Source organism: Rhinatrema bivittatum, chromosome 1, assembly GCF_901001135.1.
Source record: "Rhinatrema bivittatum chromosome 1, aRhiBiv1.1, whole genome shotgun sequence".
NCBI lineage: Eukaryota > Metazoa > Chordata > Amphibia > Gymnophiona > Rhinatrematidae > Rhinatrema > Rhinatrema bivittatum.
Window position 1 is genome coordinate 539,653,673 of NC_042615.1, and position 12,320 is coordinate 539,665,992.

The window sequence follows — 12,320 nt, forward strand, 5'->3', positions numbered from 1 at the left end:
GGTTTTTCCAGTTTTGTTTTTTGTCTGCACCTTTCTATTTATATTTCATGGCCTTTTTATTCTGATTTGGTGAGGGTCTGTCTGTGTTCTGCATTTGCGACTGAGGTGAGGTAGTCTGCTAGCAGGGAAAACACCTTATAGTTGTTAGGTTGAAGATTTTGCTGATTTTAGTAGAGGCTGGGATCCATGAATCAAGGGGCTCCTCAGGTGTGAAAAGTGATGGTGCTTAAGCCTGCAGCAAGGGCTGGAATTTATTTATTTATTTTTGTATACCAGCGTTCGTATTTACATCACAACGGTTTACAAAGAAAAAGTTACAAAGATATGACAGGAAAATACATTGAGAGGTATAAAATTGTACATTATTAGTTTAAAAAACAAAATTACCGTAGCTTAAAAGTAAGAATACATCACAAGAAAAGGGACATTTTCTGGACTCTTGATGTTAATGACCTTTCTTAAGATCATCCGCACAGGAGTTTTGATTGTGTTTTGCGCTCAATAACTGAGACACATACACAGTGACTGATAGGGATAGACAGGTGGAAAGCAAAAGAGAGACACACACAGAGTGACTGGTAGGGATGAACAGGTGGAATGCGATACACACACAGTGACTATCAGGGATGGACTGGCAGTGAAAGAGAGAACAACTGACCGAGCTGAACTGGTGGAGGGTGAGAGAGGGGGACTGGTTGGGATAGACTGTGGAGCAAAGACAGAGAGTGAGACTGGTGGAGAAGGGGAAAAGAGGGATGTTTGAGACAGGCCCACATCACTAAAAAGGAGACGTGGAGAGAGATATTTGGTACACATGTTTCTGTTGTCACCTCAGCAACACAAAACTCCCTCCACTACCAGAGCACTGTACAATTCAAAATCCTTAAAAATTTTTTTTTTTTTAAATTACTCAATCGACCTATCAGACTAAAACTGTAATCGCCCTACCTATGAAAAGGCAACACTGCAAATATAGCATGAGGTGTGAATTCCCTATTGGCTATATGTAATGTCCAATCTCTCTGGATTAGGCATGTGCCATACCTTTGGCTATGGCATAACTGAATTTGTATACAGTTTTTAATTTACAATCTCAGAGTTCATTTTTTTTTTTTTTTTTTAGAAAACAATTTTTATTAGCTTTTCAAGTTTAACAATAGACAGTCGTTGTGGAGAGCAAACACTTGGCCCAGTCACAATGTCCATACAATGAGGTACGCAACCAGAGTACCATTGGATCAACCCCCCCCTCTCCCGTTCAGGATCTGCAAGGAGTCCAGGTGTTTCAAAATCAATCATTGAGTACGAGACTGCGAGCTCTCGGGGGAAGCGCCTGGATGTAGGGTTGCCACACCTTGAGAAAGTGCTGTCTGCGTCGCGGAGAGTCCCGTGTGGCCAAACGTTCCATATTCATCATAAAATGCCAACTGTTCCTCCAGGTCCAGTATGACAGCGCTGTTGGTTCTCGCCAGACGGCCAGGATCATAAATCATTTTTTCATTTTGTAATGCAAATAAAATATCAATTCAGAACTTGCTCAAAAAGCCTCTGAATTTTATATTGAAGGATCCTCTCTGGAAAATGTATGTAAAAAAGCAGGAAAGCCCTTATCTTAAAGTGAAGAGAGCTGCGATCACTTAAAAAATGTTCATTTCCTTCCTGCTTCTGATTCCCATTGCCCCACACTGCCAGCATTTCGACAACAAATGTCTGCTTTGGGGGTTAGAGAATGTTTTGCTGTGTTATTCTTTTATGCGGCCGCCTTTTTCTCAGCATCTGAGCTGAGCTGGTATCCACATTCCATACTTTGTTTGTGATTTATTCATAGACGGGGTGTCCACGAGAAGAGGCAGCATTGTTTTGTGTAGAAACACTGCAAACTATTACATCAGGCCCTAAAACACCAATTCACCTGCTATTAGGAGAACAGAACAAGTCAGGCTGCTATAGATCCCTATATAGAAACTACACACTAACAGAATATCTCACCTAAGTCACACATGCAGAACACAGATAGACCCTCACCAAGCACAGAATAGAGCAATCATGAAATATAAATAGAAACATACAGACAAAAACTGAACTGGAAACCACAACAAGCAGGACTCTGAATGCACTGCAATATTGCTGTTCCTCATAAAATATCAAATACAATCAAGAAAGGGCCGGCCTAAAACATCTTAGAAACAAAGATGTGGATTTATCTCTAACTGGCACTTCTGTGAAATTATCTAATAGTTAATTGTTGCCGTACAATCAGGACAAAATTATACTTGAATGCAATCACCAGAAGAAAAAAAAACAACCACACCACACTCTTCAACAGTGTAAATCAAAACAAAACTGAGCAAGTTTCTATATCCATACTTATGGGGGGGGGGGGGGGGGGGGGGGTGTAAGTGTGACCCTAAACAGAGTTAAATACAAACTTAAACTACTAAGAATCATGGAACAGGAAATGCTGACATTGCTTTTTTTAAATAGTTGATGCCTAAGGGCCCCGACTAGAATGCCGACAGACTAATTAGAACAGGGCTTCCCAAACCTGTCCTGGGGACCCCAAGCTAGCCAGGTTTTCATGAGATACATTTGCATACCATGGAGACTCAGTATATGCATACTCATTGAAGGTATCTTGAAAAATCGGACTGGCTGTAGAGTCCCAGGACAGGTTGGGAAGCCTGGATTAAGAATTTTCTCTCTTTCTTGAAAACAGGTCATCCTCTGCATTCCGATAACATTCTGTGCAGGTGTTTATCACATAAGAAACCTGATCAGGAACCTAACACAAAAACAAATTGCTGAAGCCAATGAGCAACACCAGGTGCAGAATCACTGAACAGATTAAAAAAAAAAAAAATCTATCCTGCTTTATAGTCAGCAACACTAAAAGTTATAACTGAGTAGTATGGTTACTTTCTTCATTGTAAGCCATTATATCATCAGGAGAGAATCCAGCTGGCTAAAGTTAGGCACCCCGCTGGACATCTAAAAGTTGGAGGACTTCAACTCCTCCAGAAGGGCCCACAGGCTCATCGTCTTGCCTTAATTGTAGATACATTTAAAAGTCAGGAAGGAACACAAACAGCAGCAGGAGGCCAAAGGAGATTTTTTTTTTTTTTTAAATATATAAATTACAGCAGCTCCAGCTACTAGAGCTCCTGCTGGCTCGGTCCTTTCCCAATAGATCAATTGAAGACAAGTGAAGGAGTCAGAACTAAAGTCACTTCTGTTTTAGAGCTACTGATATGTGTTACAGTTCGAGTACCCTGTACTACCCATTTGTGCTGGTTATTGAGGAGCATAATAGAAGAGACTCCTCAGCTGTCTTGACAATACTCAAGGCCGGCTCTTGATGAGGCCTCTTTCTTGGAGGACAGTGGTTGCAATATTAGAGAGAGATCTTATTTTAGGCAGCCTTCAGGTTGAAATGCTGAAGAGGGGAACATAGAAATTACTGCACAATGTCCCAGAGGGTGTGAAAGCTGGACAGCATATCAAAGGACATGGACACTATTATTATTATATAATTATATATTTTATAAATAAAATATTATATATTTTATATACAGATATTCGATCTGAGATATCACATCGGTTTACATTCAGGTACTGTAGGTATTTCCCTATCCCCAGAGGGCTTACAATCTAAGTTTTGTACCTGAGGCAATGGAGGATAAAGTGACTTGCCCAAGGTCACAAGGAGCGACAGCAGGACTCAAACCCTGTTCGTAGCCCACTGCTCTAACCACTAGGCTATTCCTCCTCCCTACACTACACAGGGGTAAGGGGCAAGGTCAGTGTTAACATTCAGGACACTGTGAGCTACAGTGCTGATCTTTTAGTGTGCAATCAGGAATTTCATTTGCTTTGTGTACATTTATTTGCTGTAAATATATTCATATGCCAAGAGAGACTGTATGTTTAAGACGATGCATACTATACCTGCATGATGAGGAAGTGTGGATTATTTACATTCAGGCCCACAGAACAGAAGAGGTCTTGAACTCTGATGTTGTTGGCATTAATACCATTGATTAAGTATTTATTCCTCCCACCTATAACCACCTGGAATCAAAAAGGGAAAAATGATGTCTCTCTGAACTTTGAGGTTGTATGGTGATCAGAAAGGTAATGGATATGTTGGTTTCCCTAATGCCAGCCTAGACATTTTTGCAAAATATTTTCATAATAAGCATAAACAAATATGCTTAAATTACGCTTTTATAGAACTGCAAACAACTGATTTTGAAGCAGATCTGAGCAAGCCTTTCTCCACCACAGAAACAAATCCCAAAATGTAAAGAAAAATAAAAAGACAGTTTTGCTCAAGTATGCAAAAGCAGTCCTAGGTTTCATGCAACAGTGACGCCCAGCCCTTCCTGGAGCAGCCACTGAAGATCATTACAATTTCAACTGGATCACTGTACACCGAAGACAAGATAAAGAACAAACATTTTGCAGTTTTGCATGATTACAAGAAATATAGGTGCTAAGTATATACTATGCCAATTTATTCCACTTGCCTTTCTTTTTCTTAAGAATATTGCCCCCAAAACAGCAGAGTACCACAAGCTATGGTACGTAATTGTCAACTAACCTGTCTGGTAACAGTGATTTCGTCATGGGCCTCAAATCCGAGTGGACTATTTTTTTTGTCAGAATTATCAAAGATGATGGACACAGTGGCTTTTGTAATTCCAGCCTGACCATTTTTGTAAACCAGATCTTGCAAATTTGAGGCTCGCACCTAAAATAAGACAGAAGAAGAACAGAAAGGGAAAAAGCAGCATTCAGATTGATTTAAGTTTAGCTGGGTCTATTTTCCCTCCCTGCGCAGCTTCCCTGCTTTACTCCTGTGACACCCCCTCAGGTCAGCTACTCGTAGATGGCCCCTAAGTCCCAACTTAGAAAGCCAACAATGCTGTGAGCTTTCCCATCTCTTCAGCCCCCTCTCAACCTGGAGGGCTGGGATTGGTTGCCTCAGCCTATTTAGAGAAGCTAGTTTAATGACGCCCGTAGCCACATCCCCTGGGCGCCCACTGCAGTTTAAACGAGAGGCTGTGTAAAAAAGGACACGCTAGGGAGGAATTGCACGACCCTAGCACTCAAATGCATCGGGCACCCACAACTCTAATGGGCGCTCATACGAGCGTCCGTTTTTATTCTTCTTCTCGATATTGCTGAGGTTGTTGAAGACGCCCCTTGCTATGGGTATCTAGATTATGCGTCCAAAATTTTTTTTTTATTTTTTTTTTTAAACAATATACGCGTACATTTATTTTTCAACACCGTAAACAGTAACTTTAAGTGTCACAAGGATACTAAATAGGAGGAAGCACAGAGGACCATATTTTTTAATTTCTCATGAGCCCTTGACTCACAAATTGATTTTACGCCGTCTCCAGGGCTGGAGTTAAGTTTGTCAAATTTAAAAGTGTGCATTGGGCGCCCAGTGATTTTCTGCATTGGGGGGTAATAGCTAATAGCATCATCTACATGTGATGGGCGCTACTGGCTAAGCATGTGTTTGGGCACGTTTTGGATGCGCCAATCGCTTACTGCATCGGAAAGCACAACCAAAACGTGCGTCCAACTGCGTTTAAACCCACGCGCTAGGCTGGGTGAACTTTATTGCATCTGCCCCTCAGTGTGGTCATTTTGAGTTACCTCAGAGGCCTCCTTGCCTCATCTTATCCCTGGTGAGGCCTCCTTGCCTCATCATGAAATTTATTTTGGAGAAAGTTTCTCACAGTGCACTTCCTGCCAGAGAATCTCCCTCATATTTTTGCTGGATCCCATTTTAGGATTCTTGGGAATGGGCTGAAGACTGTGAGCCTCACTACTCCAGTGACAGTACCCAGCAGCGTGAGATTTTTGAAGGCAAAAATGAATCCTGATTTTAGAGGAGGCTGCGGATTAAACCTTTGGAGAAGGCTCTCACTGGACACCAAGGACCTGTGAGCCCTAACCTACTCCCTAGATGACAAAGCACCAGTGACAGTATAGCAGCAGTCACAGGGATTTTTGACATGCAAGTATTATGGTGGTGCTTTATGGGGAGATTTTGTTTATCCACCCCTCCTCATAGGGATCAAGGGCCGGGACAGTCTAGTTCCCAATTATCCAAGACTTCTCCTTCTGAGAAGTCACCTCTATCTGTGCAAGGTCTTTGGAGACTCCTGCAGGTTCTCCACCCCTATGGGACCAGGGCACGGGCTGGGTGACTGGGAATAAACATCTGAACCAAGCTAGGATTTTTCTGTGATAATCCTACCCACCATAGGATTTCACTACAGCATTGGGACAGTTCATACACTCAGAGTAAAAGTGGCAAAATGAACCCCAGAAGAGTAAGAGAAAAGACACCTACCCAGAAAGAGAGGCATCTGTAAACATTACAGCTGTATCTTTCCATTCTTAATAAACTGGATGTTACTTTGTTTTTAAAGAAATCAGTAAACTTATTTTAGCACCCAGCATGTCCTGCCTGTTTGTCCCAGGATCTCATGCCTTGGGCTTCACCTCTAACCACACACGGTAAGAGAGGAGCACAACAGCACCCATGCCATAAGCTTAATGCTTCTACCCATAAAAAGGATCCACCCCTTGGGACAGAGAGTAATGTACGAGAGAAACACTAGCCGGAGCGGCCCCGAAGAATAAATAAATGTGTGCACTTGGGATTTAAACCTCCCCCAACAAAGGGTTAAACTCCTAATTTACCCAACACTTATCACACCCACAAGCCAGTATCCTATTTCCATGGTTTTCATTTCTATGAAAATCATGAAGTGTGGGAGATTATCAGTATGAAGTCTGTGAATGGCTCATCCTATCCCAATGGCTGTCTGCCCTACTTCAGCAAAAAAAAAAAAAGAAAGTTACAAACTCAAGAAGGAAAAGGATAAAAAAAAATAAATACTCTCATTTCCTATGATACCAAAGAACCTTAACCACAAAGCTGTTTTACCTATCAGACTGTATATTTATATTTTTAGAGACTTATAAAAAAAAAAAAAAGTTACATACAAGAACGAGGCTGATGTAATAATGGTGTGCGCAACAGCGTACACAATTTTACCTGCAGTTGTGCATACATTTTTTGTCTGCAAATGTTACTCCAGGTGCAGCAAGGAGTTAACTGTCCTGCTTAGCATCCTCACCTGGAAATTCCATGCAAATGAAAGCATTAATTACTACCCCCAATGCAGAGAGCTGTGCTGGCTTAACTCAGGTTGTTTTTTTTTGTTGGGTTTTTTTTTTTTTTGCACTGGAAATTTTATTCCTGGTCAGAGGTAGAGTAAAGTTTCCAGCACTTGTGTCAGTCTATGGGCAGAAACTGATTTCTGATAGAGACCTGTAATCGCGATTTATGTGGGGAAAAAAAAAAAAAAGTATTCTGTGCAGATGGCAGTTTTTGTGGGCACAAAACCAGTTTCATCTGTGTAAATCCCAATTCCAGGTTCCACTAGCTCTGGAAACTTTACTCCACCTTGAAGGAGTCAAATAAAGATGAGGTAAGTCGGCATTGGGGTGGGAGGGTAATAGCTAATACCATCATTAATCCTGGCTGCATCAGCAGTAACGTTTGTGCACAGCTACAGGGTAAAGTATGCATTCTGCCAAGCATATCTGGTTTCACTGGGCCCTGAATCAAGACAATAAATCAGCAGATAATTAGGTAGGGAATAAGGCATGCAGTAAAGGAAGGCATCTGATCCGTGGGTATATAAACAAACCTGAGAATACAAAAAACTTTTAGAAAGTGGCACTCATTCCAACAAAGCCACTCCCCCTCACTATTCAGCAGTGGTACCAATTAGTTTAAAAACATCAAAACACAAACACATGCCTCTACTCAAAATTCAGCTTCTGAATGCTACCTCAATAGAGTGTTCAACTAATAAGTTAAAACTTTGTCTTGGTAAATCTTTCCATTTTATTCATAGTTTTACAACCCTGTCATTCACAATCTGCTCTTGCAGCTATTAGCTTAACTTCCTTGTCCATCCATACACACAGGTCAGCCACATTCGTTTCCTATTTTTATCCCTGAAAGCTTATCAACTTTTTATTTTTTAATCTCTACCCTCCCAAAAATCCATCTCTGTTTATTTTTCTCCTTTGCCACACATGAAAAATAATCTCCTTTGGAGAATAACATCTACCTCCAATGCGGAGATATCTAAAGAAGGGGGGGGATAATTTAAAGCATCCTATGTGGCCCTTCGCTTGAAACGTTTGGGGGGGGGGGGGTCCCTGTTCTACCTACGAAACCGCTTCCTCTCCTGCCCCAAAGTATTTTTTTTTCTGGAGACCATTACAGTAAAAAAAAAAAAAAAAAAAAAGACGCCTAATCCACCTTCTTAAAAACTGCCAAAGCTCCCATAGACAACACACAGGAAGCCGAGCAAAATGACGGGTGCTTACAGCCTCTCCCCTCCCCGGTACCTGAGACAGATTAGAGATGCCCAGCAGGAAGCAGATGGAGTCCAGGATGTTGGACTTGCCGCTGCCGTTCAGGCCGGTGATGGCGTTGAAGAGCGGGTCGAAGGCGTTGATTTCAGTGCGCTGCGCGTAGGACTTGAAGCCCTCCAGGACTATAGACTTGATGTACATCTTCCAGCCTCTCAGCCCCAACGGGGACACACAAGCCCGCCCCCCACCCGGGAGGGGGGGGTGCAAAATACCGATCCACCAGGAAAACGATCGGCAGCCTCGCACTTCCCGTTAGGCACACTACCGGGCAAAAATAGCCGCCAAAAAATGACGGGACAATACCTCCATGCACCTCCTTCTCAAAACTTAAATTTTGGCGGCGGTGGCGCCGCCGACCGTTTGCTAGGGCCAGGTCCGAGTCCGCCTCCGCCTGACTCGCACATCGACCGAAATCCCTACCGCTAACTTCAACGTTTTCGCGCTTTCCGAAAGACACTGATCTCGCCCCCACTCAAAAATTGTGACGGTTTTTTTTTTTTTTTTTCCCCCGTCATTTTCTAGAGGTTAGCGAAACGTTCTCTCGCGTTGTCGGAGACGGGCATTGCGGAGGGCAGCCCTGGCTGTGAGCGGTCCTGGGGAGGGGGCGGGGGATCTTCGCTGTTTTGGTGCTGGCGCGCGTCTCCGAGCAGAGTTGCTGGGTTATTGGACTTGGAGGTAAATGTGAAGCTGGCATTTGTATTTGTTGGTTTATTAACGTTGCTTCTGTGGTATTCCTTCAGTTCTCTGGCCTGTGTCTTGTCGTGGATGGGGGAAGGTAGGAGAAATCTCTACCCAAGGTCCCTTTCTGCAGCAGCGCCGGTGCCTGAGCCCGGGCAATTATTATAATATTTTTTTTTTTAATGCACAATCGTTGGTTTTGGGCGAGCTAGGTACCGCTTCCGGTTACTATTAGGAGCCGAGCGGTGATGCTTTTGGCCCGTATTGGGGGATTCTGAGAGGCCTTGCCAAGTGCTTCTCAGATCCCGAGAGATGGCTCACACGAGAGTAATTCATGAGCTTTATTTCATTATAAATTTACAAGCCGCTTCACAGGCATTGAACCGAAGGGACCAACTTGAGTCGAGGTCCCTGCAGCAATGAGAGGTGATTGAGGGCCCGTTCATCAAAACGTTCTGGTATGTTATTCCCACTGCTGGTGGGATCCATTAATCTGAGAGGAAATCCAAGAGGCAGGGTTTCATTGGGGACAGTTCTCAGAATACGATGCCATTTGTTCTGAAATTCTTTGTTAATTACAGTGTGCTGATGGACAGCGAGGTGCAAAGGGATGGAAGAATCCTGGATCTAATTGATGATGCCTGGAGAGAAGATAAATTGCCATATGAGGATGTGGCAATACCATTGGTGGGCAATGACTTGTTAATGTACTAAATAGAAAATGCTTTCCTAAGAAATATGAAATTAAAGCAGATAATGCTCATAGCTGTAACCTGAGAAATAAATGTAGTGGTTCAAAATTATAATTGTAGCTGCCCACAACACAATCGGCTGTTACTGAAAGCTACAAATGCTGAAATGTGTTCTTGATAAAAATGTCATGCTTTTCTGTTTCCAGAATGAACTTCCTGAACCGGAGCAAGACAATGGTGGAACAACAGAATCTGTGAAAGAGCAAGAGATGAAGTGGACTGACTTAGCTTTGCAGTATCTACATGAGAACATTCCCCCAACAGGAAACTAGGGGGGGGGGGAACTCATAAAACTATTTGTAGTGTCATATTTTTCACAAAACTCAAATGTACAAACCTCTTTTGAAAGGATTAGTTCTAGAAGTGTAATAGACCAACTGTGAAGTATAGGGCTTTATATTACAGAGCTGGGGACTTGCACACTTAACACCTTGGCTGCATTCCTCTCTATTCATCACTAAACTTGAACAAGTCACTTAATTTTGTTTGCTCAAGCAGAGACTTTTTTGGGACAGTGCCACTATATCCATGTGGATTATTTTGTACAGGACTATGTAAAACTACTGCTATAGAAATATTATTCAATTATAAATACTCCAAATTCTAAACTCTTGTCTGACCCTTTTAAGTATGTTAATAGAAAAGTTGAATTTTTGCACTCAGGACTTCCTGTTGTGACATGGGCAACAGAGGAATGGAGTGGCCCTGTTCCATTGGACAAAGACTAGAGACTAATTCAGGAGCTAGTTGCAAGTACTGTTTAATGCGGGTAGGACCTCACAAGATGCCTAGCAGTCCAGCAAGTCGATAAAGCAAGAAGAGTTCAAATAAGGGGACACTCCATGAAATTAACAACATAAGTACATAAGATTTGCCATACTGGTTCAGACCAAAGATCCATAAAGCCCAGTATCCTGTTTCTAGGGGTTTCATAGATTCCATACTGCTTATCCCAGGGATAAGAGATAAATATGTACAACTCCACTTTAAAAATGGTTTATAGATCTTTCCTCCAGGAACTTGTCCATACCTTTTTTAAATGCAGCTACACTAATAGCTTTTACCACATCCTCCAGCAACAAATTGCAGAGCTTAATTATGCAATGAGGAAAAAAATATTTTATTACTTTTAAATGATTCACCTAATAACTTAATTGTGTGTTGCCTAGTCTTTATACTCTTTCAAACAGTAAACAGATTCACATTTATATATTCCATGCCACTCATTTTATAGACCTCTATCATATCTCCTCTCAGCCGTCTCTTCTCCAGGCTTAAGAGTCCTAACCTCTTTAGCCTTTCCTCATAGGGAATCGTTCCATCTCTTTATCATTTTGATAACTCTTCTCAGTATCTTTCTAATTCTGCTGTATCTTTTTTGAGATGTGGTAACCAGTATTGCACACAACATTCAAGATGAAGTTGAACTATGGAGTGATACAGAGGCATTATGATATTCTCTGTTTTATTCTCCATTCCTTTCCTAATAATTCCTAGTTTTCCTAGCGTGTTGCAGATGGACTCAGGACCAGTGGGTATAGTGTACTCCTGCTAGCAGTTGGAGACGGATCAGATTTCAATCTGACGTCAGCTCCTAGTACATATACCCCTGCAGGAAATGCAGCTCTTCAGTATTTTCCGTCTCCATAGCAATTAGGGACTATCTGCACGCTCTCACAGCGTTAGAACCAAATTCAAAGAAGAAAACCAAAATTTAAAGGAGACACCTACCTGAAGATGAGCCCCGCTCTCCTGCGGTGATACCCTCGGGTCCCTCCCCCAGTTGAGATTCCCGAAATGATTTCCGTGGTCCCTCGGAGGTGAGCCTCGGTCCGGCGGCCGAATCGCAGCGAGGACCTAGCCCCCAGTCCTCGGGCGCGGCTGAGAGGCAGCGGGTGCACCCTCGAGTGCGGCGGTGAAGGTATTTGCCCTCTCCCCCCGCAGCCGGAGACCAACCGGCACGTGCCGAAGACAAGACAAGGTAAGGTAGAAATCTTCTGCTTGAATCCGGTCTCTGAGGATCGAGGAGGAGCACAGGTCACCTGCCGGGACTAGTGCCACCGGGTTGATCCGCCCTAGAAGGGCCAGGCCCCGGCTATTTCCAAGGGTCACCCACGTGGAGACCCTCCGAGGGGGTCGCCATATTGCCCGCGAGCTCGCCATCGCCATCTTGGCCTGAGCGCACAAAACACATGTGCGCGTAGACTTACATGCACATAATCCTTGTGTGCATAAGTTGCATGCACAAGAGCCCGGCGCACAAGAATACACATGCTCTGCACGCCTACCGAGCTGTACGCGTATTTACGGCTGGATGCACAGCTGCGCACACAACTCACGCACATCTTAGGCGCATCGGAGCGCATAAGAATTTACGCGCCGACAGCCATGGCACCACCAGAAACAGGA

The 12,320-nt window shown here is 43.1% G+C and overlaps 2 protein-coding genes across 3 annotated transcripts in view; one reads left to right on the forward strand and one right to left on the reverse strand.

The window, feature by feature from the left end:
• SMC2 (structural maintenance of chromosomes 2) overlaps window positions 1–8,942 on the reverse strand; it is a 215,027-nt gene extending 206,085 nt beyond the window's left edge. The window contains exons 1-3 of the mRNA XM_029614730.1: window positions 8,455–8,942; window positions 4,601–4,750; window positions 3,946–4,068 (exon numbers count right to left, since the gene is read on the reverse strand). Coding sequence (XP_029470590.1) covers window positions 3,946–4,068; window positions 4,601–4,750; window positions 8,455–8,622 — 441 coding nt within the window. The 5' untranslated portion in view covers window positions 8,623–8,942. The remainder of the gene's footprint in view (window positions 1–3,945; window positions 4,069–4,600; window positions 4,751–8,454) is intronic.
• Window positions 8,943–9,037: 95 nt separating this feature from the next.
• ANAPC13 (anaphase promoting complex subunit 13) lies at window positions 9,038–10,945 on the forward strand. 2 transcript variants are annotated; one of them, XM_029614742.1, is made up of 3 exons: window positions 9,038–9,156; window positions 9,741–9,846; window positions 10,058–10,945. In XM_029614742.1, the coding sequence occupies exons 2-3, from the start codon at window positions 9,748–9,750 to the stop codon at window positions 10,181–10,183; spliced, it is 225 nt and encodes a 74-aa protein (XP_029470602.1). In that variant the 5' UTR covers window positions 9,038–9,156; window positions 9,741–9,747; the 3' UTR covers window positions 10,184–10,945. The 2 variants fall into 2 exon arrangements, with proteins under 2 accessions (XP_029470602.1, XP_029470611.1); XM_029614751.1 differs by lacking the exon at window positions 9,038–9,156 and adding an exon at window positions 9,172–9,617.
• The last annotated feature ends 1,375 nt before the right edge of the window (window positions 10,946–12,320 follow it).

Excerpts from the sequence above, each read along its gene's own strand:
- ANAPC13 (XM_029614742.1), top strand. The coding sequence starts at position 9,748 with ATGGACAGCGAGGTGCAAAGGGATGGAAGAATCCTGGATCTAATTGAT. Across the intron at positions 9,847-10,057 it reads AGGATGTGGCAATACCATTG|AATGAACTTCCTGAACCGGA; the intron begins GTGGGCAATGAC and ends TTCTGTTTCCAG.